We start from the raw sequence: 26,218 nt of genomic DNA on the forward strand, positions 1-26,218 counted from the left end.
TTCATGTGGGTTTGTTTGTAGTCTCCGGGCACCCATTGGGCGGAGTGTCTGAGTCTGCGCTGCTGCTGTGGCGGTGTGTGCTGACACTCTTCCAGAGTGATGCGTCTTCATTGGCTGCTGTTATGTGCAAATTGTGCCTTCATACCCATGTCATCCGGCAACGCGGCCACCATTTGCAGGCAACACAGTACTGTGTGGGGACACACTGTTTGTATGGCTGTGCCCTAGGCCATATGGGCTGAGGGCATTGTTGTGTGCTTCAGAGTTGCTCTATGTTAGTTTTGGGGCCCACCCTCCCGGCATCGGGGACATCCTGTCTTGTGTTGGTGTTTTGTGTGGCCTGTGACTTGGCATGGCCTTGCTTGGTGCATGGGGCATGGAGGCGCTAGTGGCATGTGTGTGTTTTTGGAGTATGGTTGTGTCCGGTGCTGGCTTTGGGGGGGTTGCGTGCATGATTGGGATTTTGGTTGTGTATGGCATTCCCCCCATGTGAGGTGAGTTGTTTGTGTACTCACCAGGGTCTGGGACTCCTTGTACTCCGTCTACTCCCACTGGCGGCAGTGTGGCAATCACCTTCTCCTCCCAGGGATGGTAGTGTACCAGTCTGCGGGGCGGCCCTCCTCCAGTGATGTTCCCCTGGTTGTGATCGTCCGTCATTTTGCGGCGGACCGTCCTCCGCAGATCGTACCACATGGCTTGGCACTCATGCCTGGTCCTTCTGGTGGCCCCAACAGCATTCACAGCATCGACAATCCTCTGCCACATGGCTGATTTTTCGGATATGCTGGTCCGTCTGACCAATGTTCCAAAGAGCTGTGGCTCGACTCTGATGATTTCGTCGACAAGGACCTCCAGCTCATCCTTTGTGAACTTTGGATTCTTGTTAGTGGGCACGGTGTGGGGTGTGGGTGTGGATGGTTGTGGGGGTGTGGGTGTGGATGGTTGTGGGTGTGTGAGTGTGCTTGTGAAGGTGTGTGTGTGTGGATGTGATGAGGGGGTGTTTGTGATGGTGGTTGTGTGAAGGAGTGCAAGTGTAAGGTGTATTGATGGCTGTAGTATGGTGCAGTGCGTTGTCTCTGTGGTCTGGCAGTGGTGGATCTGTTGCAAAGGATCATGGTTTGTGTGTGTTGGGCCTTTTTATTGGTCCATTTGTGGGTGTGGCTGTGTTTGAACTTTGGGTGGGTGTGTTATAAGGAGTTGTTGTGTTTTGGGCCTCTGTTTAGCTGTTTGGCAGTTGCAGGTCAGTGTATGGGGTGTATTTGGGCTTGTTGGACATGTTTTTAGGTGTTGTGTGAATCGAATTGACTCTCCTTGTGTTGTTTTGGGTTGTCCTAGTTCAGTACGTGTGTTTTTGGCGTCTGTACGGTGCGTACATGCACTGGTGGGGTGTTGGTATGCTCCATTCATACACGGGTGGGGGTATGCTCCATGCATACATGGGTGGGGGTACGCTCCATGCATACACGGGTGGGGGTACGCTCCGTACATACACGGGTGGGGGTTCGGCACGTACATGCACTGGTGGGGTGTTGGTACGCGCCGTACATACATGGGTAGGGTGTTGGTACGCTCCATTCATACACGGGTGGGGGTACGCTCCATGCATACACGGGTGGGGGTACGCTCCGTACATACACGGGTGGGGGTTCGGCATGTACATGCACTGGTGGGGTGTTGGTACGCGCCGTACATACACTGGTGGGGTGTTGGTACGCTCCATTCATACACGGGTGGGGGTACGCTCCGTACATACACAGGTGGGGGTTCGGCGCATACATGCACTGGTGGGGTGTTGGTATGCGCCGTACATACACGGGTAGGGTGTTGGTACGCTCCATTCATACACGGGTGGGGGTACGCTCCATGCATACACGGGTGGGGGTACACTCCGTACATACACGGGTGGGGGTTTGGCGTGTACATGCACGGGTGGGGTGTTGGTACGCGACGTACATACACTGGTGGGGTGTTGGTATGCTCCATTCATACACGGGTGGGGGTACGCTCCGTACATACACGGGTGGGGGTTCGGCGCATACATGCACCGGTGGGGTGTTGGTACGTGCCGTACATACACGGGTAGGGTGTTGGTACGCTCCATTCATACACAAGTGGGGGTACGCTCCATGCATACACGGGTGGGGGTTCGGCACGTACATGCACTGGTGGGGTGTTGGTACGCGCCGTACATACACGGGTAGGGTGTTGGTACGCTCCATTCATACACGGGTGGGGGTACGCTCCATGCATACACGGGTGGGGGTTCGGCGCGTACATGCACTGGTGGGGTGTTGGTACGTGCCGTACATACACTGGTGGGGTGTTGGTACGTGCCGTACATACACTGGTGGGGTGTTGGTACGCTCCATTCATACACGGGTGGGGGTACGCTCCATGCATACATGGGTGGGGGTTCGGCGCGTACATGCACTGGTGGGGTGTTGGTACGTGCCGTACATACACTGGTGGGGTGTTGGTACGCACCGTACATACACTGGTGGGGTGTTGGTACGCTCCATTCATACACGGGTGGGGGTATGCTCTGTACATACACGGGTGGGTGTACGCTCCGTACATACACGGGTGGGGGTTCGGCGCGTACATGCACTGGTGGGGTGTTGGTACGCGCCGTACATACACTGGTGGGGTGTTGGTACGCTCCTTTCATACATGGGTGGGGGTTCGGCGCGTACATCCGTGGCCAGGGGGGGCGTTTGGCGCATACATACGGGGGCTGGGGGGGTGTTCGGCGCGTATGTGGGCACATGTCTCGATGGTTGCTATAGGGGTTCGGTCCGTACGGTGTTTTTTACATACGGTTGTAAAATCGGAAGGACGGGACGGATCGTACTTGCGCGTGAAGGTGTGTGTGTGTGGATGTGATGAGGGGGTGTTTGTGATGGTGGTTGTGTGAAGGAGTGCAAGTGTAAGGTGTATTGATGGCTGTAGTATGGTGCAGTGCGTTGTCTCTGTGGTCTGGCAGTGGTGGATCTGTTGCAAAGGATCATGGTTTGTGTGTGTTGGGCCTTTTTATTGGTCCATTTGTGGGTGTGGCTGTGTTTGAACTTTGGGTGGGTGTGTTATAAGGAGTTGTTGTGTTTTGGGCCTCTGTTTAGCTGTTTGGCAGTTGCAGGTCAGTGTATGGGGTGTATTTGGGCTTGTTGGACATGTTTTTAGGTGTTGTGTGAATCGAATTGACTCTCCTTGTGTTGTTTTGGGTTGTCCTAGTTCAGTACGTGTGTTTTTGGCGTCTGTACGGTGCGTACATGCACTGGTGGGGTGTTGGTATGCTCCATTCATACACGGGTGGGGGTATGCTCCATGCATACATGGGTGGGGGTACGCTCCATGCATACACGGGTGGGGGTACGCTCCGTACATACACGGGTGGGGGTTCGGCACGTACATGCACTGGTGGGGTGTTGGTATGCGCCGTACATACATGGGTAGGGTGTTGGTACGCTCCATTCATACACGGGTGGGGGTACGCTCCATGCATACACGGGTGGGGGTACGCTCCGTACATACACGGGTGGGGGTTCGGCACGTACATGCACTGGTGGGGTGTTGGTACGCGCCGTACATACACTGGTGGGGTGTTGGTACGCTCCATTCATACACGGGTGGGGGTACGCTCCGTACATACACAGGTGGGGGTTCGGCGCATACATGCACTGGTGGGGTGTTGGAATGCGCCGTACATACACGGGTAGGGTGTTGGTACGCTCCATTCATACACGGGTGGGGGTACGCTTCATGCATACACGGGTGGGGGTACACTCCGTACATACACGGGTGGGGGTTTGGCGTGTACATGCACGGGTGGGGTGTTGGTACGCGACGTACATACACTGGTGGGGTGTTGGTATGCTCCATTCATACACGGGTGGGGGTACGCTCCGTACATACACGGGTGGGGGTTCGGCGCATACATGCACCGGTGGAGTGTTGGTACGTGCCGTACATACACGGGTAGGGTGTTGGTACGCTCCATTCATACACAAGTGGGGGTACGCTCCATGCATACACGGGTGGGGGTTCGGCACGTACATGCACTGGTGGGGTGTTGGTACGCGCCGTACATACACGGGTAGGGTGTTGGTACGCTCCATTCATACACGGGTGGGGGTACGCTCCATGCATACACGGGTGGGGGTTCGGCGCGTACATGCACTGGTGGGGTGTTGGTACGTGCCGTACATACACTGGTGGGGTGTTGGTACGTGCCGTACATACACTGGTGGGGTGTTGGTACGCTCCATTCATACACGGGTGGGGGTACGCTCCATGCATACATGGGTGGGGGTTCGGCGCGTACATGCACTGGTGGGGTGTTGGTACGTGCCGTACATACACTGGTGGGGTGTTGGTACGCACCGTACATACACTGGTGGGGTGTTGGTACGCTCCATTCATACACGGGTGGGGGTGTGCTCTGTACATACACGGGTGGGTGTACGCTCCGTACATACACGGGTGGGGGTTCGGCGCGTACATGCACTGGTGGGGTGTTGGTACGCGCCGTACATACACTGGTGGGGTGTTGGTACGCTCCTTTCATACATGGGTGGGGGTACGCTCCGTACATACATGGGTGGGGGTTCGGCGCGTACATCCGCGGCCAGGGGGGGCGTTTGGCGCATACATACGGGGGCTGGGGGGGTGTTCGGCGCGTATGTGGGCACGTCTCGATGGTTGCTATAGGGGTTCGGTCCGTACGGTGTTTTTTACATACGGTTGTAAAATCGGAAGGACGGGACGGATCGTACTTGCGCGGGCAGACTTCATTCGTAGGGTAAATCGTCCGGGGATGTGTCGGACACATTTTCCGACCCGAGGACGTGTGGGGAAATTTTCCCAATGCGATTCGTATGGACTTTTTCCCATACGAATCGTACTTGGCAGTTTGTACGCTACGATTTGTACGGTAAAAATACCGGATACGATTCGTACGGGGACATTTTTTCCAGGATCGGAATCGGCCCCTAAGTCGGGCAAATCGGGCAAGGGTGGGAAGGTGGTCCCTACAGGTTCAGTTATGGGAACATTGGACCAATTTATTGTACGTGCCTCTTCAATCCTGGCCTACGAAATTGATCGCACTGAAAAAAGACTGTCACTGGATATTGCGGCCAATAGAAGGTCCTCAATGGGTCTCCTAGCCGGGGCGGTGTCTCCCACTTCCACTACCATCATCCCTACCATCATCCCTGGCCCAGTTGTCCAGCCAGGTGAGCGTGTTGGGGTGGACCAGGGTGTACACACCGCCCTAGTACATCCAGCCCCTAGTGAACCCCATCGGGGGTCGGAGTCTGTATCTACACCTGTATCTACACCTGAGGGACAAATAGGCTCTCTAGTTAGTAGCATCTCGCTTGACCCAGCGGAGAGTAACGTTAGGACCCGTTATACTCGTGGTGTAAAATCCGCGCACCCAATACCAGTATCTAAGAGGAAGCGTGGGAACAAGGGCCAGAAGGGCAGGAAGGCAAAAATTAAGAAGCCAAATGCTTTAGCCGAATCTTCTGGAGGTATATCGATGCCTCTAGATAATAGTGTTGAGGTCCTGTCTCCAACGATGGCTGGGATAGATCAAGCGACGCTATTTGGGATAGATACCCCGTCAGAATGGACACAGGCAACATGGGATAAAATTGAACAGCTATTTAACAGAACTTGTATCCCTATTTACAAAAGACTAAACTCCATCGAAAAAAGACTTGAAGCTTTTGAAGGTGTAGAAGCTAAAGCTACTATTAGTGCGGGGTCTGTGGACAGTCTAGTAGTGCTAGTAGTGGGCAACGTATGTTGGGGACTACTGAGATTATTTCAAGTTTAAACCCTCCAGTCCAGTCTCCACAGATAGTGGTATCTAAAAGTAACTCTACTGTGACCGCGAGTGCTTCTATCCTCCGGAATTCTTTGCATGCTACAAATGGAGCCCATGACCTACGTAGGGTGGGAGCAGGGCTGGGTGATTCTAACCTAATCCCCCTTGACCCAGGCAGGGGCAGTAGGGTGCCAAATGATATATCTTTAGCTAGTCTTCCATGTATAGACCTTCCCCCTGCATCTACTCCTTATGTGTGCATCTTGACGGGGGCTCCCCCACTGAGACCAGGTCAACGTGAGGATTACACTGATTTAAAAAATAAGTGTATTCACTGGCTTAACATGAACCGAACTTTACCTCCTGGTGTTTCGGCTAAAATTCTTTTTGCAAGAAGGGTGGATTGGGTTGGGCCAAGACACAAAACGATTGAGGGTGATTGTATCATCATTAACTTTGGGGATACTAGTGCTGTGGAGTACATTTGTGGTTGGCGATATCAAGGTATGGATTCTAGGATAAAACCTCTTCCTTTAACATTCTTTTACCCAGCCTCCTCTTTAGGTCCTTTGAAAGCTAGGGTAGGTAGGGGTGGTCCCGTACGGGGGCCTAGGGGGGAGTTTGGAGTCCTGACAGGAAATAGGTTTGATGTTTTATCTGGCCTAGAGGAGTGTGATTGACAACAAATCACTCCTAATCACCATACCTCAGTATGTATTCCCAAAGGTATTAACCATCCTGATCTAGGTCTGAAGATGGTCGACTTGGTTTATGAGAATTTAAATGTACCTAATCACCCTCTAGATAGGATTATAGTAAATAAACTCCCTTCTGATGATAGTTTAAAATTCCATGGGGAAAATGGGGTTAATGATAGGCCTGGGTGAAACTTTTGTTCCGTTCGCGGAAATTGCGATAATTTGACATGTTCGCGTTCCGCGGAGAGCGCGAAAATGTCAAAATTTCCGCTTTCCGCAGCTTGGCGATAATTTGTTTCTTGCTCGCGCTGTAAAATAATACATTCTCGCCCGCGCGCGATCGCCTTACCTGAATCCCTGCGTTCGCCGACAAGTTTTCTTGATCCGGTCGCGTTCTCCATGAGATGTTGGATTGTTTTTAGCCATTTGCACTGTCTCGCGACAGTTCGCGCCCGCAGTGACGTCATGCGTCGCGCGATCACGTTTTTCTTCTCGCGATCATGCACCGCGAGACAACTCAAAACAAGATGGCTGCGCCCGCGAGCAACCACTTGGGTAAGTTGGCGACCCGCAACCATGCAGAAAATCTCGCGAACATGCGGGAAAAAAAAATTCCGCATCTTCGCGATATTTCCGCTTGTTTGCGATAATTTTAAACATTTTCGCGATAATTTGCGAAAGTGGATTTTGCAAATTCCGCCCACCCCTAGTTAATGAGTCTGCACCGACGATGGGGTTGACCACGAGCCATGGTTCTCCCCCTACCCAGGATGGTTGTCCAATGCTAAAGGATTCTTGTACCTATAGACCTACAGTTTTAAAGTTACTATCTTTGAATATCGCTGGGTTGGGCTCTAAATTAGCACTTCCTGAATGGTCAGATTTTATTGAAACTCAAGGATTATGTTTTTTTCAAGAATCTTGGGCAATAGCGCCCGTGTTTCGTTTGGAGTATCTTACCTTCCAGGTTCCAGCGGTAAGACAAGAGAAGGGCCGCCCAATGGGGGGTTTGGTTATTTGGGTACGGCAGGCATTGAGGTGCAAAATTTCACAAATACCCACAAATAGTATTGATATCCTCGGGATAAAAATCACACCAGAACAAAGTCCTAGCCTATATATTTTGTATGTTTATGCAAGAGGTCTGGCTGGTGGGCGACGTTCTTACGTTGTAGCTGACCTGGAAAGGTTGCTGGATGATATACCAAGGGAAACTAGTCCGATGGTCGTGGGGGATTTCAACACCACGTTTGAACCCCTAGGGCCAAAGGACCAATGCATAAAGGAGGATGAGGATGCAAAATGGGGTATACCTACACTTGAGGCTGAGCCAATTAAAAAATGGACAGAGGCGGCCATACAAATGAAAGGGTTGTGCATTGGGCATCAGTTGAGGGCCGCAAATGGGTGAACGTTGTCTGATAAGAAGGGGGCTAATACTTTTAATAATGGGCGTAGGGCGAGCCGTATTGATTATGTTCTAGTAAGCCTGTCTTTGTGGCATTAAGTTAGAGACATGGCCGTTGTTACTCGAGTGGAAAGTGACCATGACCCACTCATTGTCACAATGGCCGGGTTGCTAGATGAAGCCATACCAATTAGGTCAGTGGCAGGGGGCAGTGACTTGGTATTGACCAACGATACACGATACTTGAGATGGAAAAACGTTTCAAGTTCCCAGGCATCGCTGGCAGCGATGAATAATGAGGAGGATAGGGTATTAGAAGTCTGGGGATCTAGTGAGAGAAGCCAGACTCCCCTGACCCATATTACCGAGATGCACACAGCACTGTTTGAACAATTAAAACTGTTCTTTTGTAAACTTGCTAAGAGTAGTCAGGGTAAGAAGAAGAAAATTGTTGGATGGTTTACTGATAATTGTCGACAGATGCGGAGGAAATTGGGGCTAGCTTTAGGTGAAGGAGACCCAGCAAAAGTAAGGTTGGCACGGGACTCCTATAGAAGAGCAGTTAAAGCAGCAAAAAATCTATGGGACCAGGCAAGATGGATGGAGCTTAAAGAAGCATGCGTGTCACGAAATCCTAAAGTATTTTGGGATACGTTTAAGTGGGATAGGGGGGGATCCCGGGCCCCCCGCAGAACAATGTTGCCCACCATCTATGGGTGAAATATTTTAAACCCCAGTACGCTTCCTTGGAGGATGATCAGACTATGGGTCCTATCGAACTAATTTTTTTCTCTGGTGAGGTGTTCACGTTAGTGGAAGTAGATAGGGCTTTAGATACTATTATCCCTAGCCGTGCCCCCGGAATGGATAATATCCCTGGAGATGTGTTTTTAAATTATAAATCCTCATGGCGCCTGTATATCAGATATTTAGCAAATGCTATTGCCTGTGGGGCTCCAATCCCGGCCTCCTGGAAAGGGGCCGACATAATACCGGTTTTTAAGAAGGGGGACAAATCCGTTGCAGCTAACTATAGACCAAAAGCTGCAGTCCTGGATGGATGATGAACAAATCCTTACCCCACTGCAGGCGGGTTTTAGTCCCCTTACAAGCACTATCGACCATGTCTTCCGTTTTATTAACATCTATTGAAAGACAGTCGTATTGGGGAAAGGGGCCCTGTACGCGGTATTTGTTGATCTGAAAGCAGCCTTCGATTTGGTGTCACGACGTAGGCTGAGAGGTGTCTTAAGTGAGATGGCGATGTCTGCTGAATTGTTATCTTTGATCGTCCGCTTACATGAGGATAATCATGCGCGGGTCCGGTGGGGGGCCAGGGGTGAGGTCACAGAGTCATTTCCTGTTGACAGGGGAGTGCGCCAGGGTTGCGTGCTTGCGCCTACCCTGTTTTCGCTCTTCGTTAATGGGGTGGCCGATTTCCTCTTGGAAACCCCCACCGACGCCCCTGTGCTGGCGAAAGAACATATACCTATCCTCATGTTCGCGGACAATACTCTGATAATTTCCAAGACCCCCAGTGGCTTGCAAAAAGCCCTTAGTAGATTTGAGGACTTTTGCACAACTCCGGGCCTTGTAATCAATGCAGAAAAGACAAAATGTATGTCATTTAATGAGCACAAATCCTTCTGGGGCAAGGTATACATGAATAATGTACCTCTTGACAAAGTTGACGCCTTCACTTATTTGGGGGTTACGCTACAGTCAGACATGAGTTGGTCTAACCAAATTAATGTAGCTACCCTAAAGCACAAACAACAGGCTGGGATTCTTGCAGTTAATTTTAAAACCTCTTTCTCCAAACCAATTAGCCCATTGATGGAGATTTATGGTATGTAAGTCCTAAGCTCCACTCCGTATGGGGGTTTGAGAATTTATCTACCATAACTGCTGCTGAAAATTCATTTTTTGCGTAAGGTCACCAGCGTCCCAATAAGTACACCCATGTGTCCATTACTGCTTGACTTGGGAAGGAAAGCAGTAAGGGATTTGGCGAAACTTCGCCCTCTTTTATATTGGCGAAGATTGTGGTGCACGACTGAACTTTCGCATTATGCAAGAGGGATCAAAGATGTAATGGACACAGATTGTTTCCATAGGATTAAATGGCTAGGGGAGATAAGGATGTTGTTGGTGAATATAGGTCTGAGAGAACTTTGGGATGATCCCCAAAATGCTCCTTTTCCATCAAATAAGATATTGAAGGAGAAGTATTGGGATATGGTAATGGCGTCAGCACGAGCGAAGGGTGCAGTAAAACATCTGACAGGACGGTTCCTTGAATTGAAGATAAAGCCTGTATTAGAACATTATTGGGACTCTATTGAGAAACCTTTAGACAGGAAGTTATACTTCCAATTGAGGGTTGGTACCCTACCTGTTAGGTCATTTACTGGCAACTGGGTTGGGGTTATTATGATGAAAGCCTGTCCAAAATGCTTAGATATAAGAAACGGTTAGTCACCTGTTGTTCTTCTGCCTACTGTATAAAAAACCTCGGGCTATGTGGGTTATACCTATTTGCAAACTTCTAGGCTTCAGAAAGCATGACGAGGCCCTAAGAATCCTTACAACGGACCCATTGCTGCCAATAGCAATCGCAATGGCTACGTTTTTAGGCTGGGCCTGGTCCATCCGATCCAGGGTGTTGCTCCAGGCTAATTGACTTAAATGCCCTCAGTTCCAAAGATAGGCTGTATCATAGTATGAACTGCCTGGGATAAATTGAGTATGTATGTATTTTATTTCCAGAATTAATTTACTCAGCAGTATTTCTTGATTAATCCGTTCTTAAATGTTTTAGATTCAGAATATTTATTATCTTAATATACATGTTGTAACGTATGTGTTTTGCTTTTATGACATATCTGTCGAATAAAGCTATTTTTGATTGATTTGGATGAGGAAGACAGTCTTTAGAGTCAAAAGATGCAATGGCCAGCTGTGCATTGGCTAAAAGGGAGAACAAATGAGAAATTTCAGAACTAAATTTAGGTTATACTGTGGAATCACAACAATTAGGGAGGGAATGTGGATTATACTTTTATTAAACCACATCATTACAAGTCTTTTAAACAAGAATTGTTGGTCCAGTAAAATCAGAAAGGTCAGTAGAGCAGCTAAATAACCATTTTTATTGCTCACAACAAGACTTTGCAGCGAATAGGCCATGTTACAACGCATGGGATACATTGCATGCCATTACAACGCGGTTGTTATAATGACCGCGTTGTTACATCGCATACCATTACAACGCTAGTCGTTACAACAACTTGCTGTAGGGGGCGCTGGATGTTGGAATAGTATAATTTACTATTCCAACTCCAGTCTGTGCAACAGTAGGGAAGGTGTTGGATTTTAAATCCGACAAATTCTGCCCCCTACAGCAAGTTGTTGTAACGACTTGCGTTATAATGTTTTGCAATGTAACAACGCGATCGTTGTAATGACTGCGTTGTAATGACATGCTATGTACCACAAGCGATGTAAAGGATGTTTCCCCCTTGCAGCATCAAAGATAAAGTGAACAACTAAATATCCTACAGTTTGGCTTGTAAGGGGTCTATATAGAGATCTCCTTATTAGGCCACAAATTTGCCCCACAGCCTAGCAGAAATGAACTTTATAGATAGACACCTAGTAGCAAAAATGATATCTACAACCTCAGCTGGTAGATCAAACACAGTCAACTGCTGCTGCTTAGTCCCCATATACGGAGGTGTAGATTGCACAGGTTTGGTTTCAGAACCCTGTTCTGCTAATGTGACAGAAGATCCTCTGAAAGCAGTAGACAGATCAAAGGACAGATGCTTATGCCCGGAAGCTCCTAGTACCACATTCTGATAGCCCAATCCAGAGCCACTAGGATGGCTTAGGCCAGGTAATTCCTGATCTTCTTTAGAACACTAGGCATGAGGGCAGTGGTGGAAAGAGCCTAGTGATTCACCCTAGCATGAGTGTGTCTCTTAGAGAGTTTTCTTGGGAAATCCAATATGTAAAAATTGAAATACTGCACATTCTTGCTGGTGGCAAAAAGATTCATTTAGGACTTTCAGCATTGTGGGAAGTTGCCCTGAGTGCAACTTCCATTCGTGATTATGGACGTTGATGCACCAAAATGCCGGGGATAGTGGTAGGGATATCACTTCTGAATCATATGACAGTAAGTAACATCACATTAGTTTTGACCCAGATGACCTCATGATAAAATAAAGTTGTCACAGTAAGTGATATTATTTAAGGAAAACTAACAAGAACTGGACTAATAAAATCACAAAACCACTACTGAAGTGATTACTGTCTAATTTTGTTACAAAGGCACATATCACTTACTGTTATGTTGCACTTAAAAAAAGGATTCTAAAAACTGGCAAGGGTTAGGTAGTCTTCAACCAATCACAAGTTCACATCTTTGGTGCAAACATTGGTTCTAGATCCTGACCAATGGACTGAACAACTGGTAATGTGATATAAACTGTGAGAGAATTATGTGAACCAGTATTGTCCGTGAATATTTACATGGTTCCTGCCTAGGATATTATTACCCAGCTCTCAGATTGGAGAGTGAAATTATGTTAGTTAATATGCTTACAATCAAATTATCTAAATCATCGGTATACATACTTAAGTCTAGAAGGTCAAGTAACTGGACTTGAACACATTGTGCCCTATCACAAAATTCTATGTAACAAATTTGTCAATATTTTACTCATAAATACAAACTTTTTCAAATATTTTTACCACCAATTATTTAATTTGCAAAGATGCCCGTTTTCCTGAGTTCAATTTCAAGGCAAGGCCTGTAACATTTCAGCTTATAACATTCACTGATGCTCTTTCATAAGCACTTTATAAAGCCAGAGCATCCCTATAAATGTTTTCTGCATTTTTAAGATGTATCTTGCTTGAATTAGCAGGGGATTCAGCAATTAAATGGCTCTATTGTCAGTAGGAGTTTGTAGTTAAAAATTGATTGTGGAGCATAATTGTACCACCAGTGGCCTGCAGATACAATTGGCACAGCATTTAAATTGGGATAGCGAGGGTTTGCAATTGGTTTATAGTAAAACACAAGTGGGAGGACCATAACACTACTAAGGCTAGTGTTGAAATTACAAAGATGGGAAAGCAGTTTACTAACGTAGGTTGGTCTCCTAATGTGTATTACTTAATTTATCCCTGTTGGAAATTGAGTTACTGGTTGACCGGGGTGGGAGCCCTGGTCAAGCAGCAATCACAATCATAGTCAGGGTAAGACATAAGCAAACCCCAAATTACCCTGTGCTCAACCCCATGGTAGCTTGGCAAAGAACAGTCAGGCTTAACTTAGAGGCAATGTGTAAAGTATTTGTGCAACACTTCAAATCGTAAAACAGTGAAATCGCCATTAAGAAACATAGAGCATAATTTAATAAATAAAAAAGCCCAAAACAACAAAAATTCAAATAGTAGAACCAGACTATAAATTCCAGGTCCAGTTCTCCCTCTTCCAGCCAAGAGGGCAGCAGGTCAGCACAGCAAGGCAGCAACTCCTTTACAGTAGCTGTCCAGCAGAGTGGCAGTCCTTTAAGCAGCACAGAAGTCTTTCTTCCTGGCAGAGTATCCACAGGTCCAGAAGTGTACTTAAGGGGTGGTGTCTGAGGTTGTTCTTTTATACACCGGTATCCTGGTTCTGGAAGGTGGGAGAAGTTTCTAGACAGTGTGTTTGAGGTGCATGGAATTCATACTTCCCCTGCCCTAGCTGAAGTGACAATGCATCCCCAGAGAGTGAGGTTGTCCACTGGCAGGAAAATACCATCAGCAGATTTTCTGTGGGCAAAACAGCTGCCGGTTATGGATGCACAGAAGTGTCTGTAACTCTCCTTTGTAATGTTTATGCTTAGTTGGAGTTTACTGCACAATAAAGAAGGTGAGAGAACGTGAATTGATGAGGATGTGTGTAGTAAGGTAGCCTGGTGGCTTAATTCACCTGTTCTGGACATTTGTATACATCTGGTCAAAGTTCAGATCTTCGATGAAATGTCCCAAGAAGATACCTGCCATTAGTGTTTGACTACAGCACCAACATTCTCAATTGTTGATCAACAGGGGTAAGGCAACCCACCCAAGCCTCGCCCCAAGATGTCAGCTTAGGACACAGTGAATTCAGTGCAAAATGGTGTTTCTGCTCCAGGTTGTCTTTGTCCTTGTAAATGGCACAACCTACATGGTTTATAACTCTAGCTCTGCTCACAGACCCATAACAATTCAGGTAGTCATTGGTCCTGGGTGGAGGGTAATTTTCTGAAGTCATGCGGCTGGTCACCAAATGTGGTTTTTGGATGTTCACAGTTAAACCACTTTTTGCCTAACAAATATGGGAATTCCTGAACCAATCATAAACATGCATAACCTCATTTCACATATGCACATGAGAAATTGCATTTTTTTTTCTAATTAAGTGGACAATGAATGTGGTTGCTTTTCAATCAGCCACCCTCAAAAGAATCCAAATTAAGGGTGTGTCCGTAGATACCTAAAGGGACTCTTTTTGTAGTTTATGCTTTTATTAAAGTGAAAGTTGATACATTTGCGTTGGTATTGTTATATTTAGATAAAATGTTCATGGTAGTTTTACCAGTACACGCTTTATCATCCAGTGTAGCATGTCAAATTATTACCTATTGGCCATTGACAATCCAAAGTAACAATATATATGCCTCCAAAGTGCACCCATTAAGCCACCACATTTCAGTAGTGAATGTAGCGCCAAGCATTATTCTGATTGTTAAAGTTAGGTTTCTCATAACAAATTATCCTTATCCGTCAACATTATCCCAACATAAAGTGAAAAAACCTTATCGTCAGTGTAAAGGAGGGTTGAAATATGACCGTTTCCTATCTTGCAATTCCAGCATATTACAGAGAATAGTTAAATAATATATTTATGTGTAAACAAGTTAAAAAATGAAGGTGTCAATCAGCAAACTCTTTGGCCTCCTTTGTTGTACTAACTCCAGCAGTAAATGTATGGTCTCTAAGAAAACCTTAACCACTCTCGGTTATATCATAGCTGGATTCCTCCTAAATATATAAACAATGTCTTTAAAGCGTGTCTACCACTTTCATTAAAGCCTGCTTCCAGACCTCTAGACCCACAGTGAAGTGGGCAACATTCTGGTGTGTCATTGTTTCATCAAATTTCACTTTGAAAAGACAAAGGCAGTGGAATGGTTAATAAGGAATCAGGTCTACTTGTTATGGAGTCATAGGTTTGTGAGTTATGTTTTAAGCAATAGATTTTTTTTACTCACTAAGTATAACCAAAAGAATGCTGGAGTCCCCCTTTTAAGTACATGACCATTAGTGAAACTCATCAAGAGTTTTTTATTTTTCCTAAGTTAGACTCTGCTCCATGAAGAGAAGCAAGGATTAATACCGTTTAGGACCAAAGCATGTTCGCAACTTGTGAACGACCAGGATATTTAACTCACTGCAGAAAGCCAGTTCCTACTGGTCACTAATAATTCCTGATTTTCTACCATTCTAGCAATTATTAAGTGTTTCAAAGCATTTGCTCTCTATGCCTTCGTGGAAAGTGCACTCTAGTGTTCTACAACATGGTGATCATTTATTAACCTAGGCTTTGCCTCATTGTCTTGAAAGCCGTCTCGTGAGACACTGCTATCCAAAATGTTTTTTAGATGGCTTTTCTTTTGTACCAATTGAGTACTGACCCTTTTCTGCTTATTCAAAGATTTTGTTTTATTGAGTAGTAAATGTGCATTTACTTGCTTAATGTTTTTAATAGTTATCCATTCATCTTATTGAGCGACCTAGTACATATTGTAACTTCATTATATGAATTTCTAAACCAAAAACACCAAAATAAAGTACAGCATACCATAGAAACAAAGCTCTTTGCAGTTTTTTAAAATTTTCATTATGTATTTTTCTCCCTAATTTCGTCCATTTTTCCTGGAGGAGACCAGTTGAATCACCTTTAATGTCAACCTAAACACACTTTTGCAAATTAATTTATTTTGAACTGATATTTTTCAAAATCCTTATTATTTCTCCCTTTCTTTTTTCCTCATATTGAAGATGAATTAGTTGATTTTACAATGTTATATATTTTTTTATATGGATTAATGTTTTTATTTTTTTATTTTGTTATTTTAATTACTATAGTCTTATAATTATTATTACTACTATTTCTGTGGTTGCTACTACAACTAGTATTACAATAACAACAAGATAAATAATATCACAATCATCATCATGGAAATAATATCTTTTATTTGTATTAATGTAGTCTGTTTTATTTATTTACATCTTAAAAGTTCATTTCTCAAACAAGTTGGCATACGTACTACTTACAAACTTACACTGAAAACATAAGAATTGATAATACATTAATATGTAATTAGCACTTGCTTTTAAAACCATATTAAAACGTCAATTATTATAAAAATGGCTTTCGATTGCAGAAGCATACCACATTCTCTTGCCAGGCTCCTTTCCTGGGGATGGCCACATCTCCAAAAGCAGACCGTTATTGCTAATATTAATTAGATTATTAATTTGTAAATATGTAGCCTACATATGTATTAATATTGCTCTGAATAATGATTCATATTTTGCATTTTAAACTTTAATCATGGGTAATTACCTCTCAATTATGTAACCATGGTAAAAGATTCTCCGCTACTTCCTGTGATTTAATCATCGGGCCTGATTCACAAAAACCTGTCCTATCTGTGTGTTTGCATGGAGTTCTTTGCCACGACTGCGGAGGTGCCACAGTCATGAAATTGTTAGTAACTCATAGTTTGTGAATACAAAAAAACATAAACTTACACACAAGTGTAAGTTTGCTCTAGTGAATCAGGCCTATACTCTTTAGAATGTTCTACGTTGCTGCTTTTTTTTTTAATCCTTTCTTTATTCTTCATAGTAATTGGTTACTATGGCTGCGAATTTTGCTAATCTCAGTGTTGAGCAGTCCTAGGACCTTCTTAAGAGCCCTCTTCATATCCTTGTTCCGTAGACTGTAAATAAAAGGGTTGAGCATCGGAATGATGATTGTGTAGACCACACTCAGCACCCTGGCATAATCCAAAGCAAAACTTGCCGGGGGCCTAAAATACATAAAGAAAATGCTGCAGTAGAACAAAGTGACCAGAGTAAGGTGGGAAGAGCAGGTGGAGAAGGCTTTGCGCTGGCCCTCAACAGACCTGATCTTCAAGATAGTTGTGATAACGTGAAAGTAGGATACAATAATGAATAGTAAGGGACAAGCAACCATTGCTGCTCCCTCTGTGTATTCACACAATTCAAAGGTGGAAGTGTCAGAGCAGGAGAGTTCAAGCAGCGGTGGAATGTCACAGAAGAAATGGTGAATCTGGTTTGAGGCACAAAAAGACATCTGTGTTGTAAGCAATGTGAACAGCAATGCATGGAGAACAGCGATCACCCAGGAAGCAATTACCAGCTTGGAGCAGACTTTACTGGTTATCACCAGTGTGTAGTGCATAGGGTTGCAAATTGCCACATACCGGTCATAGGACATCACAGCCAGGAGGAGACATTCCATATTTGAAGTTATTATGAAAAAGAACAACTGGGTAAAACATCCAATGGTGGTAATAGTTTTTTTTCCAGAGCAGAGGTTGATCAAAAACTGAGGGATAATGACAGTTGTCAGGGAGATGTTGACACATGAGAAGTTGACTAGAAAAAAATACATGGGGTTGTGGAGTCTAGGATCCAATGCTACCAGGGTCAATATGTAGGTATCACCCAAAAGGGTTGTCATGTAGAACAGCAGGAAGATCACAAAAAGGAATGTTTGGACCTCTGGGACATCTGACAGGCCCAAGAGAATAAACTCACTTGGTTGAACCCCATGCCTGGAGTTATTCATGAATCTCTGTGGAGGGGAGAACATAATTTTATTACAAACATGCATAGAGGTTTATGTTGTGTTACAATGCTGTTTCAGCTTTAAGCAATTCCTCACACTTGTGCCACTTTCTGCTGTTGCTAGTTTGCCAGATGGAGATTCTTCATGGATAGTTGTGGATGTACCTTCAGCTTTCCCCTGTCCTAAGATAAAGTGGGTGATGTGATTCTTGAATGAAATGAAGACATTCCCTCAGAGATGGTTTCTAGAGGTGGATCTTGTTGCACTTCAACCTAACTTGTGTAAGAGAGAAATATGACATGGGCTAACTCTGCAAGGGGTTATGTGGTGGGGTCTGGACCTGTTGTCCTCCACCTCAGCAACAGCAGATGTGGTAGTATTTGGTGATATTGTAGAATCACAGAGGATGTATTTACTGGTGACAGGCATTGTGGCCTTCCAAGTGACACTTCAGTTTCATGTAAGTGGTGTTTTATTCCTTAGCTATGTAATAATGAGTCAGCTAGAGCTTTGAAGTCTTGCTTTCCTGTCTCTACTTGCAACGGATCTGTCCTTTTTTGCCCTACTTATTTTGTTCTTTAGATCATAGTCCCTGTGTCCTTCTTTCTTTTATCTCCCGACCTGATGCCACTATGGCCCTGATTACGATGGCCGTTGGACTGCACACCGACAGGCCATCAGTGGCGGTCCAATCACCAAGAGGGCTTTAGTCTGACTGCCATATTATGATGCAGGCAGTCAAACCCTATTCTGTTGGCAGACAGGCCACTGCCTCCAACAGGATCATCTGATCCTGACTGGGTGATGGTCGAAATCACAATCCTGAATGAAGACGGTGCCGAGGCAGGCACTGCTGTCGGGATCACAAAGCCCCTTCGTACAGCCTTTTCATGTTAGACAAACCACCATGAAAAAGCTGTCAGAAACATACTTTAGGAGCTCTCTACAGGGCCTTCGCCTGTTGTGGGTCACCATAAAGTGACCCAGGGGGCACATGTGGTGCTCCCATGCACATCCATGCACCATGTCCTATGCACTAAGTGGTGCATGGCACACAGTGCATGGATGTGCACAAAGAGCTCCTTTATATTGTGGCATGTTCTCAGCCCCTTTCAAGGGCCACACCACAAGCTGCTGTGTAAAGGAGCACTTTGCAACAGCCAGCCTGGGGGTCAGATCGTACTGGGGTGGTCGGACAGCTGACAGTTTGCCGGCTTATTGGGCGGTCTGCCATTGTAATCGGGACCTATGTGTCAAAGAGCCTCTCTCTTCCAATGTCCCATGTTCTTGTGTCTCTCTGTTTATTCTTTACAAAAGATTTTTATATGCATTGCGTACATTTGTTAAATTATGTTATATAATAATCTCACTCTCCCTGGCCCTAGAGGACTTGGCTGAGGAATCAGAAATCAGGAATTAGGTTAACCGGTTACCTAGGTCATTGGTTAAGTTATCCTTACCAAATTAGTAACTTTAAAAATACAAGATGATGAGCCATAAACCATTAAGCCTGAACTGGTCACTACAAGAAACCGTTTAGGAAACTCTTTTCTAAATGGTGTTTCACCCATTTTCCTTGCCACTCTTCAACCATCAGAATAGATCCCTGTGCTTGGATCATTCTGTTTGGCTGGTGGGTCCCAAACAAAATTCATAGGCAACCCGCTCTGCTCCATAGATAAACGGGGAGCACAGTCACAGTACTAGTGTTGTACGCAACAGATCTGTGCCAGACAATAGTATAACATGCCAAGGACATTTTTTTTATGAAAGGAGGAATGTGAGCCATCTGCTTTTGATGAAAAGTTTGCTCAAAACTCATGAACAGTAAAATTGGCTTGAGGTCCCCATCATGTGGGTGCCTGACAATTGCCCACAGCCCTAATTTCATTATCTTTAAAAGCGTGACGGTAATGCAGCAGTGGAACGGAGCCCCACAAAGTAAATAAAATGATGACATAGACACACAGTTATGGTGGATGTAACTAGCCCAGAGCATGTACACCTGACCCCTTTTATTTACAGGGTCACTTGATTAGTAATGCATATGTTGGATGGGTGTGGGGTGGGTCGGGACACTGCCCCTAAGGAGGGGCTACAGCATGACCTTTTCTGCAAGACACCACATTCCTCCCAACATCCAAAAGACAACAAAGTTCAACTTGTGGAAACAAAACATTAATAAATTGGATACCACGTGGTCTATCAGTCGCTAGAGTTAATCAGCAGGACAGCAGTGGACATATGGGCTGATGACACGAGCTGCAACAGGACATCTCTGCTCACATTCATAATTTAACCTGGGTGGTTTAGGACATGAACACTGGCTCAGAGACATTGAGGACCTTCTGGCTGCATACTGGTTGAAGTCAGGTCCCTTTTGTGGAGTTGGCCCACTGTAATGATGCTAAAGATGATTCTTGATTAGTGTCAACAGTTCAAGAACAGGGTGTCTCAGGAGCTTTGTCGGAGGCCACCACAAAGCATCCATCATGAAGCATGCTTTGGTGATGTTGCTTGGCTTGTTGAACACACATCTGCAACCTGTTGCGGACAATGCTGCAAGGCCATATCACCTCCTGGTATCCGACGGTGGGGCATTGGCGAGTCCTTCTCTGCTGCTTGTGGAGGCACCTAGGTGGGTTGCCATGGGACTGAATGTGGGTTGCACTGAGGCTGTGTATGTGTGGCTCTGCAACAATGCCAAGGAGAACTGCCAAGTCGCTCATGCAAATGCAGGAGTAGGTAGGTCTTGGTCAAGACTCGCTCTTACCACTGGGATCAGGATGCTGTCAGGGTGAGCTGGTAGTCTCTGGCTGGATGTTTGACTGTTCTGAGTATCACTGATGCTTCTTGTCTGTAGTTCTGATAGCAGTCTTGGACTGCACTCAAGATATTCAATGTGCCAGGTACAACAGTGTTAACTAACTAGAGAGGGACTGGCATGATGGGGTTTCCAGTCAGTTGTTGAACCTGTATGACAGGTGGCAATGATTTTCAGTGATGGTTATGGGCATTATTTTGTGGCGCGTCATCAGCTTGGAGTGATGGTGACGAGGTGCTTAGGTACTTTCTTTGTGGCAACAGCAGTAATCTTCAATCTGCATACTCTGTGTTGCTGGGTATTTGGACAAAATATCGAATACGAAATAACGAGCTACATTAATATCAAGTTTTTAATGCCCATGAATATCATGATGCTGAAATATAATTGACAAAAATATCGATGTTTTATAGGTAAGAAATATAGTTTTCGAAAATATCAATATTGTTAATAACTGCTTTAATGCTCTAGTTGTAAAAAATATAGTTTTTTTTTTATCTTTTTGTGTTTTAATTCATACTTTAATTGTATATGTTACATATTTTTTGTATAATTGTTGCTGATGTTTTTAAATATAGTCTGCAATCTTTAAAAATATATATTTTTGTTGATACCTTTTTTATAAAAATATTACATAAATACGTTCTTATAATTTGGACGATGAGCAACATAATTTTTGAGAGGTTACATCTGACATGCAGCAGTAGTAACAAAGTTCCTATCCAACATGATATACAGTCAAGACATTGAGTGCAAATGCATTCTGGTTTATTACATATGTTGTGGGGTAGAGGGGGGCTTGTATCTTATTCTCCCAGTGTCCACGGTTCTAGTCTAAGATATTCTGTTTTACTTACCATTTCCAACCCATAATATCATATCTAGGGACCCCAGATCTTTCTAAACTTCTTTGGGCCCCCTCTTGCCTGGTATATCACCTTTTCTGCCCCCATGTATAGGTCCATATCTTTTCTCTACTCTGCCAATGTGGAAGGTTTGTGACCCCCCCAGCATTTGGCGATGTCTCTCTTGGCTACCATAAGTCCCAAGTTGCACAACAATAGTTTATAGCGAGAGAGATCCACTTCTGTGGGGATACCTAGCAGAGTGTATTTGGGATCCACTGGTAGCTGTGACTCCACTACCCTACCCATCTCGTCTTTTATTTGGCTACAGTATGCCTTGATGAAGTGACATTACCATAATGTACGGATAAATGTCCCACTTTGTGTTCTGCAACGGATACATTCTGGTGACTCAGCACCTCCTATTCTATGTAAATGCACCCTATCAAAATAAGCCCTATGTAAGACTTTAAATTGTATTAAGCATGGCCTTAATTTTAAGGCTACCTCCCATGGGTGCATTAGTGTCGCTTCCCAGTCTATGTCCTCCATCCAACCTGTGATCTTTTCCCATTTTGATCTAAGGGACCAGTTGGTGAGTCTGCGTAGTTTAAATCTTGTTGCCCTCTTGGGCATGAAGCCAGATTGATCACTATGTATAGGAGTAGTGATCACTGACAACAGTCTTGTGGCTAGGATCATGGCTAGTATTTTGGTTTCTATATTCAGTAGGGAAATAGGGTCATATGACCCGCGGTCTAGCGCTGGCTTCCCTGGCTTGTGAAAAACCACCACAGTGGCACTACAGAGATCTAGTGGCAGGGATCCCTCAGTTTGAGCCGCCAGGAACAACTTAAGGATTTCTGGGCCCAGAAGACTACCATATGTTTTTAAAAAATTCTGCCGATATACTGTCTGGACCCAGGGTCTACTCTGATTTTTGCTTTGCTATGGCTGTCAGTACTTCTTCTAGAGTTAACTCACCTTCGAGAGCAGGGTGGCCTTCTCTGCCTAGGGTAGGTATATTCAGTCTACTCCAATATTTATCAATTTGAGATGTGTCTCCTCGTGCCATGGCTTTGTAGAATTCTGCCTAGTAACATGCAAAGGCAACTGCTATGCTCTGGGCTTCCGTGTACATCACACCCTCTTCCTGGATTGCTGTTACACATCTGGAGTCTCTCTCTTTTTTGCCCAACCATGCTAGTAACCTCCCTGCTCTGTCTCTTGTTTCATTCAGGCAATGGTGCATCGCCATCAGTTGTGACTCGGCTTCTTGCCTGGGTAACGCCTGGTATTCCCTACTGGTGACTGTTATCTGACGAAGTTTCTGCGGGTCATTGTCTGTGAGCGCCTGCTTCTCCAGAGCTATGAGGTTACATTCCAATGCTTTGACCCCTCTAGTCTTTCTTTTTCTTTTGTGCAATAATATTTTGCACCTGTCCCGGAGACCGTTTTGAATGCCTCCCAAAAAACTATGTCTGTTGACACTGAGCCCTTGGTTTCACTAAATTACAGTTCTATGTCCACTCTAATCTCCTTTGACACTACGGGGTCTCTGAGGTCTCCATCCTGGTCGACATTCTTGGGTTTTCCCACTCAATGTCATCCATAGGGGTGAATGGTCAGATAACCCTCTCACTAGGTATTCTATCCTTTTGACATACCCTATCTCTCCTGCTGGTACAAGGAGGCAATCTAGTATAGAGAACACCTTATGCGCCCCGGAGAAAAATGAATATGTGCGATCTGTCAGAATTGTCTGCACCAGATGTCGATCAGGCCCATCGTTTATAACAGTTCTGCTAGTCATGTCAGGTTTTTATGTCCCTTGGTGGTGCGTGAGCGGTCTAAGCCTGATTCCACCACATCACTAAAGTCTCCTCCTATTATTTGCATTAAGGATTTGGAGGCTACTAGGATCTTCCCCACCCTATCTAGAGTGTCTTTTTGCAATCCCGGGGGTAGGGGGGAGATTATAGGCTTGCCAAAGTGAGATCCTTTTGTCCCCATATCCCCTGACCCGCCACAAAGGTGCAGTTGGGGCCTGTCCATGTTTTATTATTTTGAAATGGGGGTTCCTTTTTATAAGTATTGCTACTCCTCTTGAACCTGAAGTTGTGTATATGCTCCTCTTCCGAGGAACGCACATTGGGTGCCTCTGAGGTGTGTTTCTTGAAGTAGGATTATATCCAGTTTCAATCTCCTAAAATTGTTAGCCATCAGCCTTCTCTTAATGTTATTTCCTAGCCCATTGACATTCCAAGTCAAAACCGAGTAGCCCCCCTAATCCTGCATCCCAATGAGTAATCTTGTGATGGAACCTGTGTCAATGTCTGCATCTATTCTTCACCGTCCCTTCCTCCATATTCTCTTTGTCCAGTTTTTAAAGCTAAACAACCCTGTCTTTGTTTCCACTCGCAGTTCAACTCCCCTGCTTTGACCCCCCACTCTCTCCTCTTACCCATGCCCCTAACCCCAAGGGTCAACTGGACAACCCTGGTGTAGGTGAAGACTGAGAGGTCTATGCCCCTTGTTAACTCACCCCTTGTGTATATCCCCTACTCTATAATTCCAAAAAAGTGAAAGGGAATGAGTGCCCTATTTTACTCACTATTCCCCCTAGTTGTTGTACATGTATGTGTATCGGGCATTTAGTGCTGGCTTACTGTCCTCTGGTCTTCGTTCAGCCCTGTTGATTCACCCTTCCTCACCTCCCACTTATATCTGTTGCGGCTCGGGTAGTTGGTCGGCCTCAACTGGCTTCAGCTTTTCCATGTGTGCGATCTACTGGAGTAATGGGTGGTCACTATCAGCTTCTATTGTGCGATCACTGTCTGATAGGTCTGGGGTGGAGTGTCCACCAGTACTGAATTGTTTCTGTTTAACCATTTATTCCTGCTTTCTTCTTCTGATTCTGTGGAGGGTATGTCTTCTGTGGACTATGTACATGCTTGTCCAGTTAGATCTATGGTGCCTCACGTCTCTCCTTTGGGGTTTCGCTAGGTCCACATTGGCGTCTTGGTGGTGGGTGCTCTTCCACCCAGGACCAGGCTTCTACTGGCATCTGGAAGAATAGGCACTTTCCCCGGTATAGGGCTATAAGTTTTGCCAGGAAGAGCAACATGTACTGCAGTTGGAGCTGTCTCAATTTTGCTTTCACTTAGTCTAACTTATGGCTCTACTTCTGAACTTCCCTTGAGTAGTCTGGGAAGACCATAATCTTGGTGTTCTCATGCTAAACTTCATCCCACTTATTCATCTCCCTCAATATCAAGTCACAATCTTGAAAGTTCAGGAGGCGGCCCATTAGGAGTCTTGGTGGAGCTCCTATTGGTGGTCTGTTCGTGGGCAGTCTGTGTGCTCTTTCCAAAATAAAGCAGGATGAGAACCGTGCTGTTGGGAGGGAGTCCTCAAGCCATCAGTCTAGAAAAGTACCTTTGTTCCCTCTACTCCATTTGGAAAATCCAAAAAGCACAGGTTGTTCCTATGTGTCCTGTTTTCGGCATCGTCCACCTTCCAGGCAACTTCCTTCAGGGTGGTGGTGAGACTTGTGACTTCTTTATGGAGTGTGTATGATGAGTCTTCCACTTCTGATATGCGTTGCACTGCCTGTGTCAATCTTTCCGACACGTTTCATAGGTCTTGTCTCAGGAGGGTAACCTCGGAGCGCACCTCTGCTATCGTACCTTCCACTGCTTCCATGGAGGACTGTATCGCTTGCAGGAGGATCGTGTTATCTGGCGGTGGCAGTGTTTCTCCTTCTGCTCCTGCTGGTGGACCCATTACCTTTGTGTAGTGGTCCAGTATGCTTTCCCTCGACTGTTTGGGTTCTTTATCTCTAGCCATGTCTTGGCTTTGGTTCTCCATCTCTCCGCCTCACCGGCTCAAGATAAGACGTCTTGCTCTCCTTTATTTCTATCAGGTCAGGTCCTGTCCATCTCTGTTCAGTTCTCCTTTAGCTGGGTGGTGGTTTGTTCCTGGTTACTGGCGGAACCACCCTCCTCACTCTTGACCGCTTAGCTCAGTTTACCTTATGCCATCTTGACTCATTGGCCTCCTCACGGATGTTGGGGCAATTCTTTTGGCATGATGTCTGGTGTATCTTGGATGCTTACCCTTGCCTTTAATCTCACTGCTGCTGTGTGGCAGGGTTGCCCCCCTAACTCTCCTCTCCACTATGTCCCTCTTCTGGCAAGGATCTGTGGTGGCTTATAAGGTGGACTCAGAGTTAATGCCTACTCCTGGAGCCTTTACTACTTCCTGCTTGCTACCCTTATCAGTGAGTTGGGGTTTCAGGTCCCGGTGTCTTTGTCAACTGCTATCCTTTATTACTTACCGCCTGGCCATAGGAGCCTGCTTCTACATGCCCTCGGTGGATCACTCCTGTGCCTGCACCACTGACTCTGTGTGTCTTTTAGGAGTGATGGAGTGACCTCACCTTCTAGCTGCCGGCCTCTCACTGGCAGTCCTCCTCTAAATTGAATTTCAGAGAGGCCGGGTATACAGAAGAACACTATTCCTCTTTGGCCTTAGCCGGGCCCAGTATCCCCAAAGCTAATCAGGATGGTCTAGCCCTCATTTCAGTCAGGTCTCGTCGTGGTTTTATTTGGCCCGATTGCTGGATCGCTTTCTTGGTGCCGGTCCCTTCTGTTTTAGTCCGCGGCTGCATGACGCCACTAACCATCAGG

At 45.5% G+C, this 26,218-nt stretch overlaps 1 protein-coding gene across 1 annotated transcript in view; it reads right to left on the bottom strand.

The window, feature by feature from the left end:
* LOC146796945 (olfactory receptor 1L4-like) overlaps nucleotides 1–25,397 on the bottom strand; it is a 45,101-nt gene extending 19,704 nt beyond the window's left edge. Inside the window, exons 1-4 of the mRNA XM_085631458.1 lie at nucleotides 25,217–25,397; nucleotides 17,955–18,040; nucleotides 16,947–17,864; nucleotides 9,016–9,081 (exon numbers count right to left, since the gene is read on the bottom strand). Of these exons, the coding sequence (XP_085487584.1) occupies nucleotides 9,016–9,081; nucleotides 16,947–17,864; nucleotides 17,955–18,040; nucleotides 25,217–25,397 (1,251 nt within the window). The remainder of the gene's footprint in view (nucleotides 1–9,015; nucleotides 9,082–16,946; nucleotides 17,865–17,954; nucleotides 18,041–25,216) is intronic.
* Between the last annotated feature and the right edge of the window lie 821 nt (nucleotides 25,398–26,218).

Source organism: Triturus cristatus, chromosome 10, assembly GCF_964204655.1.
Source record: "Triturus cristatus chromosome 10, aTriCri1.1, whole genome shotgun sequence".
In the NCBI taxonomy this organism is placed as follows: domain Eukaryota; kingdom Metazoa; phylum Chordata; class Amphibia; order Caudata; family Salamandridae; genus Triturus; species Triturus cristatus.